Genomic DNA, 13,771 nt, shown 5'->3' on the forward strand with positions numbered 1-13,771 from the left:
TTATTAATCATACAAAGTGGTAATGGAGATTACTAGTTTATAAAATGCTGCTACTCAGAGTTATATAGCTACTGTTTAAAGCCGAAAAAAATAGTCTAAGGCAAAATCAAATAGGGAAAGCAAATCCTCACTTTTTATCTACAAGAAAGGCTGAACTATTGTCTTTTGCTGCTCTAGATTTGTGCTTTAAGTGTACCTTTTTGGTTTTTTGTATATGCGTGCCTTGGGGTGAATCAATGTCTCATAAAATAACAAAACCTGGCTGTTCCTAAACTCTGATCCTGTGTGTAAAGAAGACGCTTGGACCTATAGACAAACCCATGCGAACGTGCCAGGTTCTGCATAGAGATGCTGTAACTTTGTAGTTGTGGCTGTTCAAGAAATCGGCTTTTTTCACATTGACTTCTGTGGTCAATCACGTCCGGAGAGTCCCGAGCGCTTTCCGTGCCTCCGTAACGGTTCCCTCGCTTTAAAGTACTAGTCCCTCTTAGATATTAGCAGCCAGCTTTTGCACAGTGTGTTTTTCCAGGTGCTGCCGCGTTTGGGTTGCTTGGCTCTTGGCTGCGAGCGATGGCTAGGTCAATGCCAACCATTGTGCTGTATCCTGGTGCGCGTGGCTGGACTCCAGGGGCTGGGATGTGGGGAAATGGCATCCACCTAACCCGCAGTCTACAAATGCCTTTTCCTTTTTCCCTTTGTTCCTCCCAGAGAACATCCCTCGGGAAACGTTGATGCATTTTGCAGTGAGACTGGGGCTGCTGAGGCTGACGTGGTTCCTGCTACAGCAGCCGGGGGGAAGAGGAGCTCTCAGCATCCACAACACCGAAGGTGCGACGCCCGTGAGCTTGGCCTTGGAGAGAGGCTATCAGAAGCTGCACCAGCTTTTGACAGAGTAAGGATGATTTGGTGTTTTCTCCACTATTTTTCCATTCTCTAGGTCATGTTTGCCTTTACTGTACATTATCACTGAAATACGCCTAAGAGCTGAACTTTTAAGGCTAAAAACATCTTTTCTATCCTGTTATTTTTACCTTTATTCCTGGGTTTGTGAAAGTGCAATAGTATTGATGTGTTCTCCTTTTCTCTTTTGTTGCAGTGCTGTTTCCAGCTGTCCCTTAAAGCCCCAAATGAGTCACTGTAATATTGACTAATTAAAGACAAACCTTATGCAAACGCAAGTGAAAAAGCTCTTTTTCAAGCAAGTACAGCTGTCCGAAAGAGAGTAGCTGGCAGGCTTTGTGATGGTAGTTGTGACTGTTGCATTCTTATATATCACTTTAGGACTTTTTGGTTAAAAGAAATCACAGTGATTTTATTGAAGAAAGGTAGCATCCTGAAGAGAATAGATAACTACCAGTATCTGATTTAGATGAAAATTAATGTAAATATTTAAAAGCAGAAACAGTTCTCTTTTAGAAATGGTCATGAGAAGCAGCTAGATCTTACTAACTAGTAGCAAGTAACATGCACATTTACTGCAGGATTTAATAAGGAATCTTTCAGAAGATGACAAGTTATTTTGAATAGCGAATATTTGGAGATCAAGCTTTAAAAGCTGAGGCTGATAAAGACAAAGAGCTTAACTAAGTCCTGAGGGGGCTATTTGCAAAGGAGGAAAGCTTTAGTCTGCATTTATGTTATTCTGGTGCCTATTTCTCTTAAGCTTTGTTATTAACTTTGTTTTTCTGATTTGAATTTTTAGATACCTAGGGCTTATGTTGAGCAACCCAACATAAGAGTCTGCTGTTTTGTTCGTATTATCGTGCAGAATTGATTCACTTTACAAATTGTAAATTATTCTGCTTTCTATAGTTGTTTGGTAGGTGGTGAGGTTGTTGGGCAAAAAAGAAAAAACAATGTGCAGCTGGCATGATTGCATTTAAGTTTTATCTTTCTTATTTAATAATTCTGCCAAATCACATGCAAAGCACAGGTAAAGAAAAAGGTGTAGGGTTGGGCAGAAGCTAGACTCTGACCTTYTTTTCTACCGCCTTTGGCTGGGATTAATTCTGAGATGAGAGTGTTAACCAATTTTTCTGTGCGAGTTCAACAACAATCACACTGTGAAAACATACTACGCTTTTTTGGGCTGTCTTGTAAAACTGGAGTGTGCAAATTCATTCTGTAACTACAGAAAAATTCTTCTATGTGAGACTATCAACGTGACAGAATTTATGTACAGTCAAGAAAGTTAAATTGGCCAAAATTTGACTGTATAGCTCATAGCAAATACTGTTATCTGAATAGGAGTAAACCTGATAATTTAGTAAGAAATGGGAAGTAAACAAAACTATTACAACAGCTATTTATGTGTTTGTTGAGGATTTCACAACTGGGACCAATACTAGAATGGCAGTTYCTCGTTGGTGGAAAGAAGAGACCGTGTTTGTGCTTGGATTTCATGGCGTTACCCCATGCCATTCACTTTAACGGATACCGCTGATGAAATCCARGGAGTTTTTTCTAATGACCTTTACAGTTCATCTTTGAAAACAAGATATTGTAGTAACTTCAGTAACATTGCCAGCAAGATCCCAGTTCCTGTTCTTCTTGGCGTGTCTTTGAACTATTTAGTTGAAGGTTATGAGTAGTTTTCCTCTCGGCCGGCTGGGCRCAAGTGTGATGGATACCGTCAGCCGTGCCGCCTGTCCCGGGGCTCCCCAAATCCCAGCATCGCGCCGACACGCCGCAGACGGGCTCTCCAGGAGAAGCCGGCAGGTGCTGGAGCTTGCAGGCCCGTCCTCACCGAGCCGGGACGGTGTAAAAATCCCTATTGAGAGGAGAAACACTGTTCCAAGATGGAGCAATATAGCCAAATTCCACGAAGAGAGTGTATATCATTTATGTGCTGTCCAAACACAATGAGTACTGTATAACCTCTTTTCTGCGCTCTGCTTATGCACGCGCTGTATAATCCAAGCACACAAATTTGGCACGGAGTTTGTACCACTCAGCAAAATACACACCAGCAACGCATGCTAGTGAGAGCCCGTACAAAGGAGTCATTATTTTTACAAGTAATTAAACTACACTTCACAAAATAAATGAATGCAGTGTGTTTGGTGATGCATTATCCTTGGGGGGATTTTATTGTTCGCTTACTTGCTAATTTGCAGGACCGTGCGTTTTACAACGATTCTCCCGGTCATCGTTGGGAAGGGGTGAAGATTTGCTGTAATTAGGATACAATCATTAAAAAGTAGACACAAAAACTTCTCCGATGTTGCAGTTTTGCCTGGGTTCAGCTGTAAGGCAGTCTGATTCAGCTGCAGTGTAAATATTTTTCTAAAAAACTAATTACACTGGTGACATTTTGAATTTGTGTTTATCAGATGAGCTTTCCTTTTTCAGCTGCGGCAAAGTCCTCCGTTAAAAAAAGAAAGATGCTGTTAGATTTAAATTTTGCAACCCTTAAAATATTCTTTTCTGTAGCATTGAGCTTGTGAACTGGCTTTTGCATCCTCTCTGACAAGAAAGATTTCTTTTGAGACTGAAATGGAGATCTGCAATAGAGCACACGCAGGTTGCCCAAGACGGAGAGAGATGATAGCAGTGTTTATTCAGCAGTTATATAGCATTCCTGAGGGTACTTGCTTTATCTTCTAAGTTAAAACTGCRCAGTAAACACTGTCTTGCAGTGTAAATGGAATAGGACATTGCATGAAGGATGGCATTTTTTTAAAAAAAAAGCCTGAATAAGGATTTTCTCCCTTGTTCTTGCCTGCTAACTAGCTTGTTTGGTTAAAAGTAGTTTTTAAATACACTGATCTGATTTTAAAAAGCTCTGGAAAATAGGTAGGTTGCCTAGCCCGCTCCGAGTTTCAGCAATTCCCGAGTGCGATAGGAGTGAATCRCGGAGCCAGGGGTCCTCCGCCGAAGCCTGTTGCTTCCTTGCGTTTAAACTGGGCAACGTTAGCTGCAGGCCGTTGGCAGAGCTCATCTGCTACGCTCGTTAGAGAAGAGGGGGCTCCGAAGAGGCAGGGTGAAACGGGGGGTAACGCGCTCCTTGCGAGCAGCTTGGCCTCTCTAACAGGACAGCTGCGTTTTGCAGTAGTTGATGTTTGCAAATGCAGTTCAGCGTAGTAATATAATCTGCCTGCCAGCTCCATGTTCTCCGATGCTTTGWAAAGCAGGCAAGTAAAATGGCTCCAAGAAATAGCTAGTGTTCCCAATTTCAGAGAAGTGGAAGCGCTCTTCTGTAAAGCATACAAATTCCGGTTTTATAATCTGATTGCACTTTTGCAAAATAAAGATTTGTTTAATAACTCCAGAGTATAAATTTTCTTCCGTGAAGCTACATGCTTTCAGTCTCTCCACAGCCAAGAATGATTTATGCCCCCTCAAAAAAAGGAAGTGAGAGAAACGTGAAGTCCGTAAGAACGACTCCTGCATTTTCCAGTCCCTGCAAAGGAGAAGATTCAGAACTGCATCAGTCTCCGGCTTGTTCACTCTGATTTTAATCTTGCTTTTGTTACTTTCTCCACTGGTTTATTACTAAGGAGCTCTTCTGTGCAGCTCTGGGGTTGCTTTTCCTTAAAATATTGTAGTAGCAGCCGGGCAGCTCGGTGTTTGAAACCGTAAGTCAGTATGAGCGTGTATTTCCCAGATTAAACTGACCCAGATTTAATTAACACATATGAGAAATAACTCAATGGTAACACAAGTGTTTTATGAACATTTTGCAATATGTGATTATCGCTTGCTGTTGTTCTGATCGTACATAAGTAGCTGGTGAAGTCTGTGTTGTAAGCTCCATAGTGCCTCTAAACCGAGGAGTTCTTTTCAGTAACATTGCAAGTAAATTTTCCTGCTTTTTAGAGCCAGAGCTGCAGAAAGATTTGCCTGGTGTCTTGTTTCTTTACACACCAGTGTAGCAAGTCCTTTAAGCACGTGTTTGGTTTCAAAAATGTGCGGTTTATTGACAGCAGAGGAATTAATGTGATACTGAAATCAGGCATTTCTTAGAGAGCTCTGCCAAGTTGGAACAAAAGTTAAGATGGGCATTTTTMATTTAATTTTAGTATTTGGTAGCTCTATTAAATCCAGCCTTTGCATAGGAGAAATGCTGTCTGTAGTGTAGATGTATTCCAAAATCACTAGTTTCCTAATGTTAGAAATGTGGCCAACYGTTACGACCTCAGTGCCGATTTTCAGCAGCTCTAGGTAAACAGGGTGCTTTTACCTCTGACGATGTATAGGCTGAAGGACCTTTCTCTAATGAAGCTAACGAGAGGGGACCCAAAAAGCAGATACACGTTTTGAAAGGGAGCTATTCAGCTCTAGAAGGATGGGAAACTACTAGTGATCCATCAAAATCTGGKTTTTTTGCTGTGATTTACTGAATTTTAAGGTTGTTATTGGAAAACTAAAGATGCTGAGATGCCATGGGGTTCTTCTGGCCACAGGAGTACAGAGCAGAGTGGAGCTGGGGTTGGGGCTATCAGGTGTGGCATGATGGAGCAGGAGAAGTTTGTGTTTCTCTCTTTCCATCTACTCACCTACTACGTGCTCCAGCTTTTACTGTTCTCTCAGCGTGTTCCCATACCTCTATTAAGACTCTTGCTTTCTTTTGTTGGCTCCCTCTTCCCCTTTGTTTTGTGCATTTCCACCTCTAAATGCAGAAAAGGTGCAAGTCCATATAGTAGAAACAACCTTTTCCTTTCTGGAATATCCCCAGATGTCCAGAAATCAGTCGGAGATCCTRGGAGATAATGTTCACATAAACAGGCCTTTGAGGAGGAAAAAGAAGAGTTTTGAGAAGATTTGGTRAGATATGTAAAGCAAATTATTCCCCCAGCACAGCAGCAGTCCTGATCCTGAGGTTACCCAAAAGGTTATAGAGCCTTAAGCCCTTGACTGCCTTGCATAGTTGGTAAATGCGAAGGGAAGGAAGGAAGGTGCAAGGATGTAGCTGCCAAATCATCTGAGGTACAGAAAAGCCAGGCGGATCTGTGCCTTAGGATAGACCACTTCCATTTCAGGAGATGTTTTGGATAAAGTGAAGGAGTGATTTCCAAGAGCTGCTGTTTTGCTGGCCTCGGGCACCAGTTTGCTGGATACCCAGTTAAGATACTCTCTTGCATTTTAGCATTTGGAGCGGATCTGTTAGAAGTGCTTGTGTTTGTGGTGGAGGTTAAAGTTTGAACGAAGATTTTGTAAGCTGTTGCATTGGAGGCAGTCAAAGCAGTAGGCGTTGTCTTGGCGTGGTGTTGATGAGCCTGTGGCCACGCTCGCTTGCAGCGTGCCGAGATGTTCTGCACAGGCGAGTCTTGCTCCTGTRTCGCTCGTCTTGATCAAAGACACCTTTTTAGCTATAAATAAAACATTGCATGACGAAGTAGTCTCKCTGACTGTGCTGCTCTGTTTAAAATGCAATAAATTGTGTCTGCTTGCACTCTGAGAGTRTTTAGCGGATTCACCTTAAATTTCTTTCCTTTACTGGTTGGAATCGTAGCTGATGTCAAGTTCTATTGGACTTAYGGATCCATACTTCAACAAGTGCATCTTTCCTGTTAGATAAGACTATACAGATTAAACAAATGAACAAATTAAATGCACAAAGAGTGCCATTAATAATAGACAGTTATTCCTATGGAATGCATATCATAGAGTTTAGCTAATATATTTCTTGACAGTTTGTAGTTGTATTTTTTCAATGTCTCACCAACAGTGAGGCCTGAAACATGCTTGGATTTAAGAGCTGCAGACCCTTTGTGKTAGGAAATATATTCTGATTTGCTAAGATAACTGGACATGTTCTTGTAGGATGTGAGCCTGCAAACATCTGTTGAAAGAAAAAGCTAGATGTGTATGAATTAATATTGTACAGTATGTCGATCAGTGGTCTAAGCATAAAACATTTTGCATCTGGTTGTTAAATATGCAATCTGATATTGGAGTAKAGGTTATAAAGCCCTGAATTGAGTACAGTGTCCTAACCCATTTCAGTTAGTGTCCGTGTGAAGAACTGTAAAGGGTTAGTCATCTTGGCTACGTCATCTGAACTTTAACTCTTTCCTTCAATATCGGAAGCATTCAAATTAGTCAGTGGTCTCTCAAGTTTTCTTGTATAAAAAACATTTCTTTATTGTTATTTTCCTGGTCTTTCTTGGGGCTTATGAAACACTTGGAAACACCTGAAATGTGAATACTCATTGCTAAATCACTTTCAAATGAATGAAATGTGGATTTGTTTTAACCCATTATAGCATGTACTAGCTGCATGCGTTTCCTGAGTCTCATATATAATGGTTATAAATGRTTACAAAAATTAGGGGAAGCAAGGAAGTGCATTAGCATTTTCAGTGATAGTATCACAAAAGACTGAAGTTGTTGGTGAAAAGTTGACCATAAGCATGTAAAGCCTRCGATACTGCAGCATGTCTGCAGATAGCATTGATGTTTTGGTTCGCCAAATTTCTAAGAAACTTTTTCCGTTTCCTTTGCACTGGTTTTAAATTGTTCCGTGTAGAAGACAATAAGAGGGTACACACGATCAAACTAGATACACAGAGTTCTCTTGAGAGTAAAAGCATTGCCACGAAATATTAATTGTGCTTAGTAATTACCAGTTGTTACCATTAAAAGTAGCTGTTTATTGATAGTAGCTGTGCAGTTATCTTTGCAGAAYGGGGAGATGCTGAATTTCATATGCAACTGTGTGTTAAGTTTAGGAAAGTGGGATTTTTTTTTTTTTTTTTGAGATGCTTGCCTGGAGTCTTGATCTGAGAGTTTGATGACTGCGTCAGATCTGGGTGCTGAATTTTCCTAGTAAGGGACTGTTGGCTTTATTTAAATTGTCTGCTTTATGAATGTGTTGTGCAATAGCCACCAGATCCAACTTCCTGTCCCAGTAGGCGCTGTTCCTTGTTTATCCCAGCTTACACTCAGTGAGTCTGATCTAGTATTTTCAGCATGATATTCTAATAACAATAATAAATCAAATTTTGAATAGGAATGTAAGATTGAAATTCAATTTAGTTTTTATTTGGCTTATAGATAAGAGTACCTAAATTCTAGAATTTCATAGCTTTTTGCTACAAATATAATAGTAGCCGCTTTGTTAAAAAAAAAAAAAAAAAAANAGATTTTATTTTTCACATGAATCTAGGAGCTGGTGCTTTCAGAATAAACCGGGGCTATTGTCAGGCTTACAGTAAGATCATAAGAGCTGGCAACACTACAAAGTTTGTTTTGCTTGAGCCAAAGTCCAGCTCAGAAATCTGGAGGGGATATCCCCAGGAAATAACACCTTGAGTTCCCACACAGTCGTCCCTACTTGCTTGTGAGATTGTTGGATAAATCTTTTCTAACGCGAGGTTCTGTTTAACCCAGCAAGGCTTTTCTCTGGCTGTGCTTCTGATCTCTTTCCCCCTCTTCCTCTCCCCTCTATTTAAAATCTGTTATCTCTACTCTGGAAACCAGTTGTGTCAGGAAGACTGGCACAGCCAGATTTCAAACCCTTGTAACTGACTGCGGGTTCTGAAACTTGAAAACGGGCACATCTTTTTGTTCCAGCCATAGCTTTTTTTTTTCTTGTCCTCCCTCTGTCACTTATCTTCTCTCTTTTTAAAAATATCTTGCTTCTGCAGGAAGCTCTGAGACATGCTGTGTAGTTGCAGACTTTCCTCTACCTCTTTCCGCCTCTGGTTGTTGGCCCGGAGCCATCCTCACTGCGCTGCCACAAGAAAAGACGAGGTTTAACACACAAGTACAGTACGGCTCCTCCTTTACCGGGGACGAATCGACTTTGGCACTTCTTGGAGTTTTACAAAATAGTCTACATTGTGGTGTTTTTTTGCGTCAAATGTGTAGTAGCTGGTTGCGGTTTGAGCATTCTGAGTAGTTTCCGGGCCGGGTAGGACATGGCCTGATAGTGCTTGGAGGTGGTGATGATTTCAGGTGCTTGCTTCTCCTCTTGCTCCGTTTGASTTGGCAACCTTCTCTGAGACGAGTTCCCACTGCTGCAGGGTGTGTTGGTAAGTTTTGCCTTTCTCCATGCAAACACTGTCCTTTCCCAGAGCCAGTAATTTCCTTTTCCTTCCTTTCCTTTGCTTGCCTCTATCTGATAGAAAATTGGAGCAAATGAATCAGGGACCGAGGCTGGAGCACCCGTTCCAGGGTTTTCAGCGGGGCGCGCTCAGCGCCGCGCGGTCCTGACAAGGGTGGAGACGCGATGGTGAACGTTGCAAGCTGTGAACTTCATTGGTCAGCCCTTGCTTTTCTAACCGAGCAAGGTGTTTTCTTCTGCAAAAGTTTGACTCAGAGATGATACCAATGAAACTTTCTGTTCATTGGTATCCTCTCAATGTTTCTGTGGGAAGCTGTTGAAAAAGGGAGAATGAGAAAGAATTGACCTAAGATGGTTAAACCTTGTAAGACAAATTCCTCTCATTGCTGGTAATCTCTCTTCACAACTGCAGTYCAGATTTTTGTGCTGGATGGAAACAGATTTTTAGATTTCTAGAATGGTAGAGTTTTTATATACGTTTTTATTAATAATTCTTGAGTAAATATTTGCATTTTTGTTTTTGGCTTCTGCTTAACCAGTTTGAACATGCACTTGTATGAAATTACAGCTACCACTGAAATCGCTAATCTGTACAAAATAACTGTCCTTCAYAATCAGTGAAAATGCATATGTGTAAAGCTTTTTTCCTGGAAGAAAATGTACTTTTGTCATCTTTCAATAAAAGCCAGGGCTTGCATGTGAGATATGCTAGAGAGACATACAAGGTGAAGCTCAATGTACAAAAACAAATTAACAAGAGCGTATTCTCGTATAATCTATTTGCTCATGAATGTGATTGAACAACAGAATTACCAGTGTGCAGACAAGTTAATGCTTGTGAGTACCCATTTGTCTTCTCTGTTGAATCCGTCCATCCCTGGATGCATCAATATATGAAAGGGATGATTTGAAGGAGTTGATGGACTGGGACATCCACTACCACGTTGCTTAGATATATGCAACATAGGTGACTGCTGCTTAAAAAAAAATAATAAATAAAAAAAAATAAAAATAAAAAAGGAGAGAGAGAGCTCTGAGTTGCTCTGTAGTTGGATGGATTTGAGAGTTTAAATCCTTTAACAGAGCTTTGCAATTTGTGTATTAAAAGAAATTGGTTTCTTTTTATGCGGAAGTGCTCACTTGGTCAGTCTGGCCTGTGTGAAGGTGAGGGTAGCAAACGGCGGTAGCAGCAGTCASCATAGGTGTTCTCCTGGTGTTTCAGGGGACTGTGCCTGCGTATAATCTGYCTCCAGATTTTGAGGCTTTTGAAGTCATTGAGGTCCTTTAGGTCCTGGGTTCTGCAGGCTGTTTTGTGGGTGCCTATCTGGAGATGTCGTAAGTATACTTGAAGCTGATGAGAAAATGGAAGAAGGCTGTTGTGCTCAGTTCTTTAATCTTGGTGCTTGGTGTTGTCCTCATGAATTGGTGAGTATTTGTGATGACTGCTGCTTTGTATTCTGCAAGTGGCCCTGAGTGCAGCAGTTTCTCATATATGACAGCTGAAAAGAAAAATACCCTAGACAGAAATGCCTGTGTTTCCTTGATAAAAGAAGGCCATTTATTTAGTCACTTTACAGTTGCAGTGGCTCAGTTGACWTCAGTGCCTGAATGATTGAATTTATACTAATCATCAAAGAAACTGTACACTTCCTTCTGTTTCTCTATAGAAATATTGATTCTGTCTCAATTGAGAGTAATTCTATTGAAGTCAATTGAGTTACATCGTGATGAATGGGAGAAGATGTAGGTCCACTTTGTCTGAATTTGCTTTGTGTGTGCTGCAGATTTAACCCCAAATGAGTCACACGATGAGGAGGAATACTCTACTAGGGCAGAGTGGCAGCAGCCTCTGCCACCGCTGTTGTCTGCACAGTTTTCTCTCTCTGACAGTTACTCCACCCTCCTGCGTATTGCTATTGCCTGTTTTGATATCTTCTGATCATTGCTACTTTGCTTTCTGATCTTTCTAAATTGCATAGGTTCCCGTAGAGGTATCCTTGTGGTTTGCCTGAGCCGTGCTGGAGGCTTGCCTTTTAGAAAGGGTTGCAGCTTATAACGTAAGAACCCAAGACGGCAAAGACGCCTAAAGCGGTCTGTGATTTTGCTTGACTGATTGTATATGCTTCCTGTATACATACTTTTCCGAATATCCTTAATCATTTGCATACAATCACAGCTCCATCCCAGGCCCTTGTAGGGTAATCTGTGGCTGTGCTGAAATGGGAGACTTSAGGAAGCCTGTTGTGACTCAGGGCTCATCTTCACGAAGGGGAAGGGGCACRTTCCTAGGTCAGGCTCTCTCTGATGGAAACAGCCCTGGTGAAAGGCGGACAAGGACTTCTGCATTTCTCCTGCACACACAGGTCGGCGTGAACTCCAGTTCCCTTAACTTTWTCTGAACCTGTATGAAAAGTAGCAACTGCTTCGTCTTTGCAAGACAAACCATTTTGAAAGCCATTTCTGCCACCTCCTCAATGCCAGAGGTCTCCTCTGGGAGATAGGGGTGCTGCATGAGCCAGGCTGTCTTTTGATGACTAAAACAGGTTTTTTTATTTCCCGAAACAACTCTGATTCGGAATGAAATCTGTAAACCTGAAGCTTTAGATGAACAACTTGATAAGAAAAATGTTCCCTTAACCCCTTGTAGTGACAACACAGGCTCTGCAAAGCTTGGTGACACTAACCACAGGAACAGAATTACTGCCTGGAGCTGCAAGTTTATGCAAAATCAGGGTTTAACATTTGAATAAAGCTGACTGAATAGAAATTTCTATTGAATAGAAGTAACTGCTGAGTTATTTTTTCATTCTGATCTCCAACAGCACCCCTTTTCTTTACTTTAGTTTGTAAACCAAAGATTTTCTTTGATYGGTGTAAAGAAAACCAGTGGTGCTGCTGCAGAAGGACAGCAGTCTCACAGTAGCGAGAATATCCTGCTTAAGGCTGTCAGTACAGAAGCAGTTTTGCAGGATAAGCAAAATTAATTTCAGAAGTGACAAAAATTGCTACTATTTAATAACTACTGGGTGTGTGCTTTCTGARACAACGTTCTAGTTTCAATGTGGAAGTTGTAGCAGCTTCATTGTGAAAACCATCATTCCTTCTAGCTTGTTGTGCAGTCTCTGTTTTAGGTATCCGTTGTTCCACAACAGTTGCTTTGGCAATCTTCATCTGCAATCAACTCAATTTAAAAAGCAGCTGTCTTGCCCTTTTTTTGCTAGTTTTTCATATATTCTTACAGTCTAGGGTAAAAAAAAAAAAAAACTAGAACTTTCCTGCTTGAGGCTGTGTAAAGCTTGGAAGGACCACGTCAAGTGGAGCTTGTGACTGGTTTAGCTCTGAAACAAATTCATTTTCAAGGCTGAGATGCATCCGTGTGCGTTTGTCTGGCCCTGGAGCCGGCGCTCTGCTTTGCGTGGGCCATTGATTAGATGACTGTCCAGAGTGAAGAACCGCGTGTGTCCTGCAATGCAGCACTGCAGATTAACCTGGCTGTGTTTTATTTCAGAGAGGAAGCTAGAGAGCCGGACTCCTGGAGCACTCTGTCTCACACGGTGCACTCAGGGGACTGCTGCGTGAAACACCACCGAGGGCTGGATGTCTACGTGCTGACAGTCAAAACCAGGGACGGGGGAAAGGCCAGCTTGGAGGATGACATACAGCAGCTTCAGAAACACATGCGGAGCCACCGACACATGGTAAGGAAAAGGAGCGGATGATTAAATRGAAACGTAACTGGGGTGTTTGCTGCTGGCTTTCGGAGCAGACTGGTGTCTGATAAGGACTTCCCACGTAGGCACTATTCAGGGGTGTATTTATAAGTGAGTCTAGGCTTTTTCTCTGGATGTCATTATCAAATATCCAGGCAGACGTGTGCCTGTTTTCTTCTTGTTTGGGGACAAGAAAGGATCTGGTGAAGCTACATTAGGAAGCAAATTTTCTCTCTGGGCTCTGGCAGCAAAAGCCAAGCGAGCTCTGTGCCAGAGCACAGAGCGAAACCTGTCTGTTGCTCCCAGCTCCTGCCGTGTCCCCGAGGCCAGCACCCGCTTAGCAGAGGGTCGTGTCAGAAGGGCAGAGAAACCTTCCTGGAGGCACGCTGTCCCTCTGGGACAGCCAGGAGGCGAAAGCCATGGGATTTAAGTAATGCTGCTCTGGGATTTTTTTTGTTCCTTTCTTTAGAAAAGAGGAGGATTGTGGTCTATAGGCAGTAGGCTGGGAGCAAGTTTGGGGGTATCAGCCACTCTGGCCTTTCTCTGAATGTAAGATGTTAATTACTGCGGATCTCAGCAGAAACTGGTGGCATGAGTGGCAAACCAGAGCCAACCATGAAGTCCCCTTACCGCGCTTCTCCTTTCCATAAAACAACACTAAAAAAATGGTCCGCGTAACAAACTCGTTTCTTGTTTCCTAGTGTGAATGCCAGATGGGCCCATTTTGTCTGACAATGAAATCAGAAAAGGCTATGTTTAGATTTTTTTTTTCTTCCCAGCACTGTTTCACTTCACATCTAATCTGATTTGAATTTGGAAAGCAGCCCTGTGATTATTTCATTTAGGTTCATTTAGGGTCAGTTAAAAGCCAGTTGACTTCCTGTGGAGAAGGCTCTATTTTTCAGGCTCTCGGTGGAGTGACTTCACCGTGAGGATGTCGGGGCTCCCGTCACCCCTCCTTTTGCCTGTTGCCGAACAAGTGTCACTTTTGTCTGTGTCTGCCTGCGCTGGCTGGCAACCTGTCAAGCAGTCTCCATGCTGGGCCGCGGGG

General features: G+C 42.1%; 1 protein-coding gene across 13 annotated transcripts in view; it reads left to right on the forward strand.

The window, feature by feature from the left end:
* The window catches only part of AKAP13 (A-kinase anchoring protein 13), a 230,946-nt gene that overhangs the window by 108,342 nt on the left and 108,833 nt on the right, over positions 1 to 13,771 (forward strand). For all 13 annotated transcript variants that reach the window (XM_085308646.1, XM_085308652.1, XM_085308651.1 and 10 more), the window contains 2 exons: positions 709 to 892; positions 12,519 to 12,708. In XM_085308646.1, coding sequence (XP_085164772.1) covers positions 709 to 892; positions 12,519 to 12,708 — 374 coding nt within the window. The remainder of the gene's footprint in view (positions 1 to 708; positions 893 to 12,518; positions 12,709 to 13,771) is intronic.

This window comes from Rhea americana, unplaced genomic scaffold, assembly GCF_003343005.1.
Source record: "Rhea americana isolate MKP2758 unplaced genomic scaffold, rheAme1 scaffold_28, whole genome shotgun sequence".
Lineage (NCBI taxonomy): Eukaryota > Metazoa > Chordata > Aves > Rheiformes > Rheidae > Rhea > Rhea americana.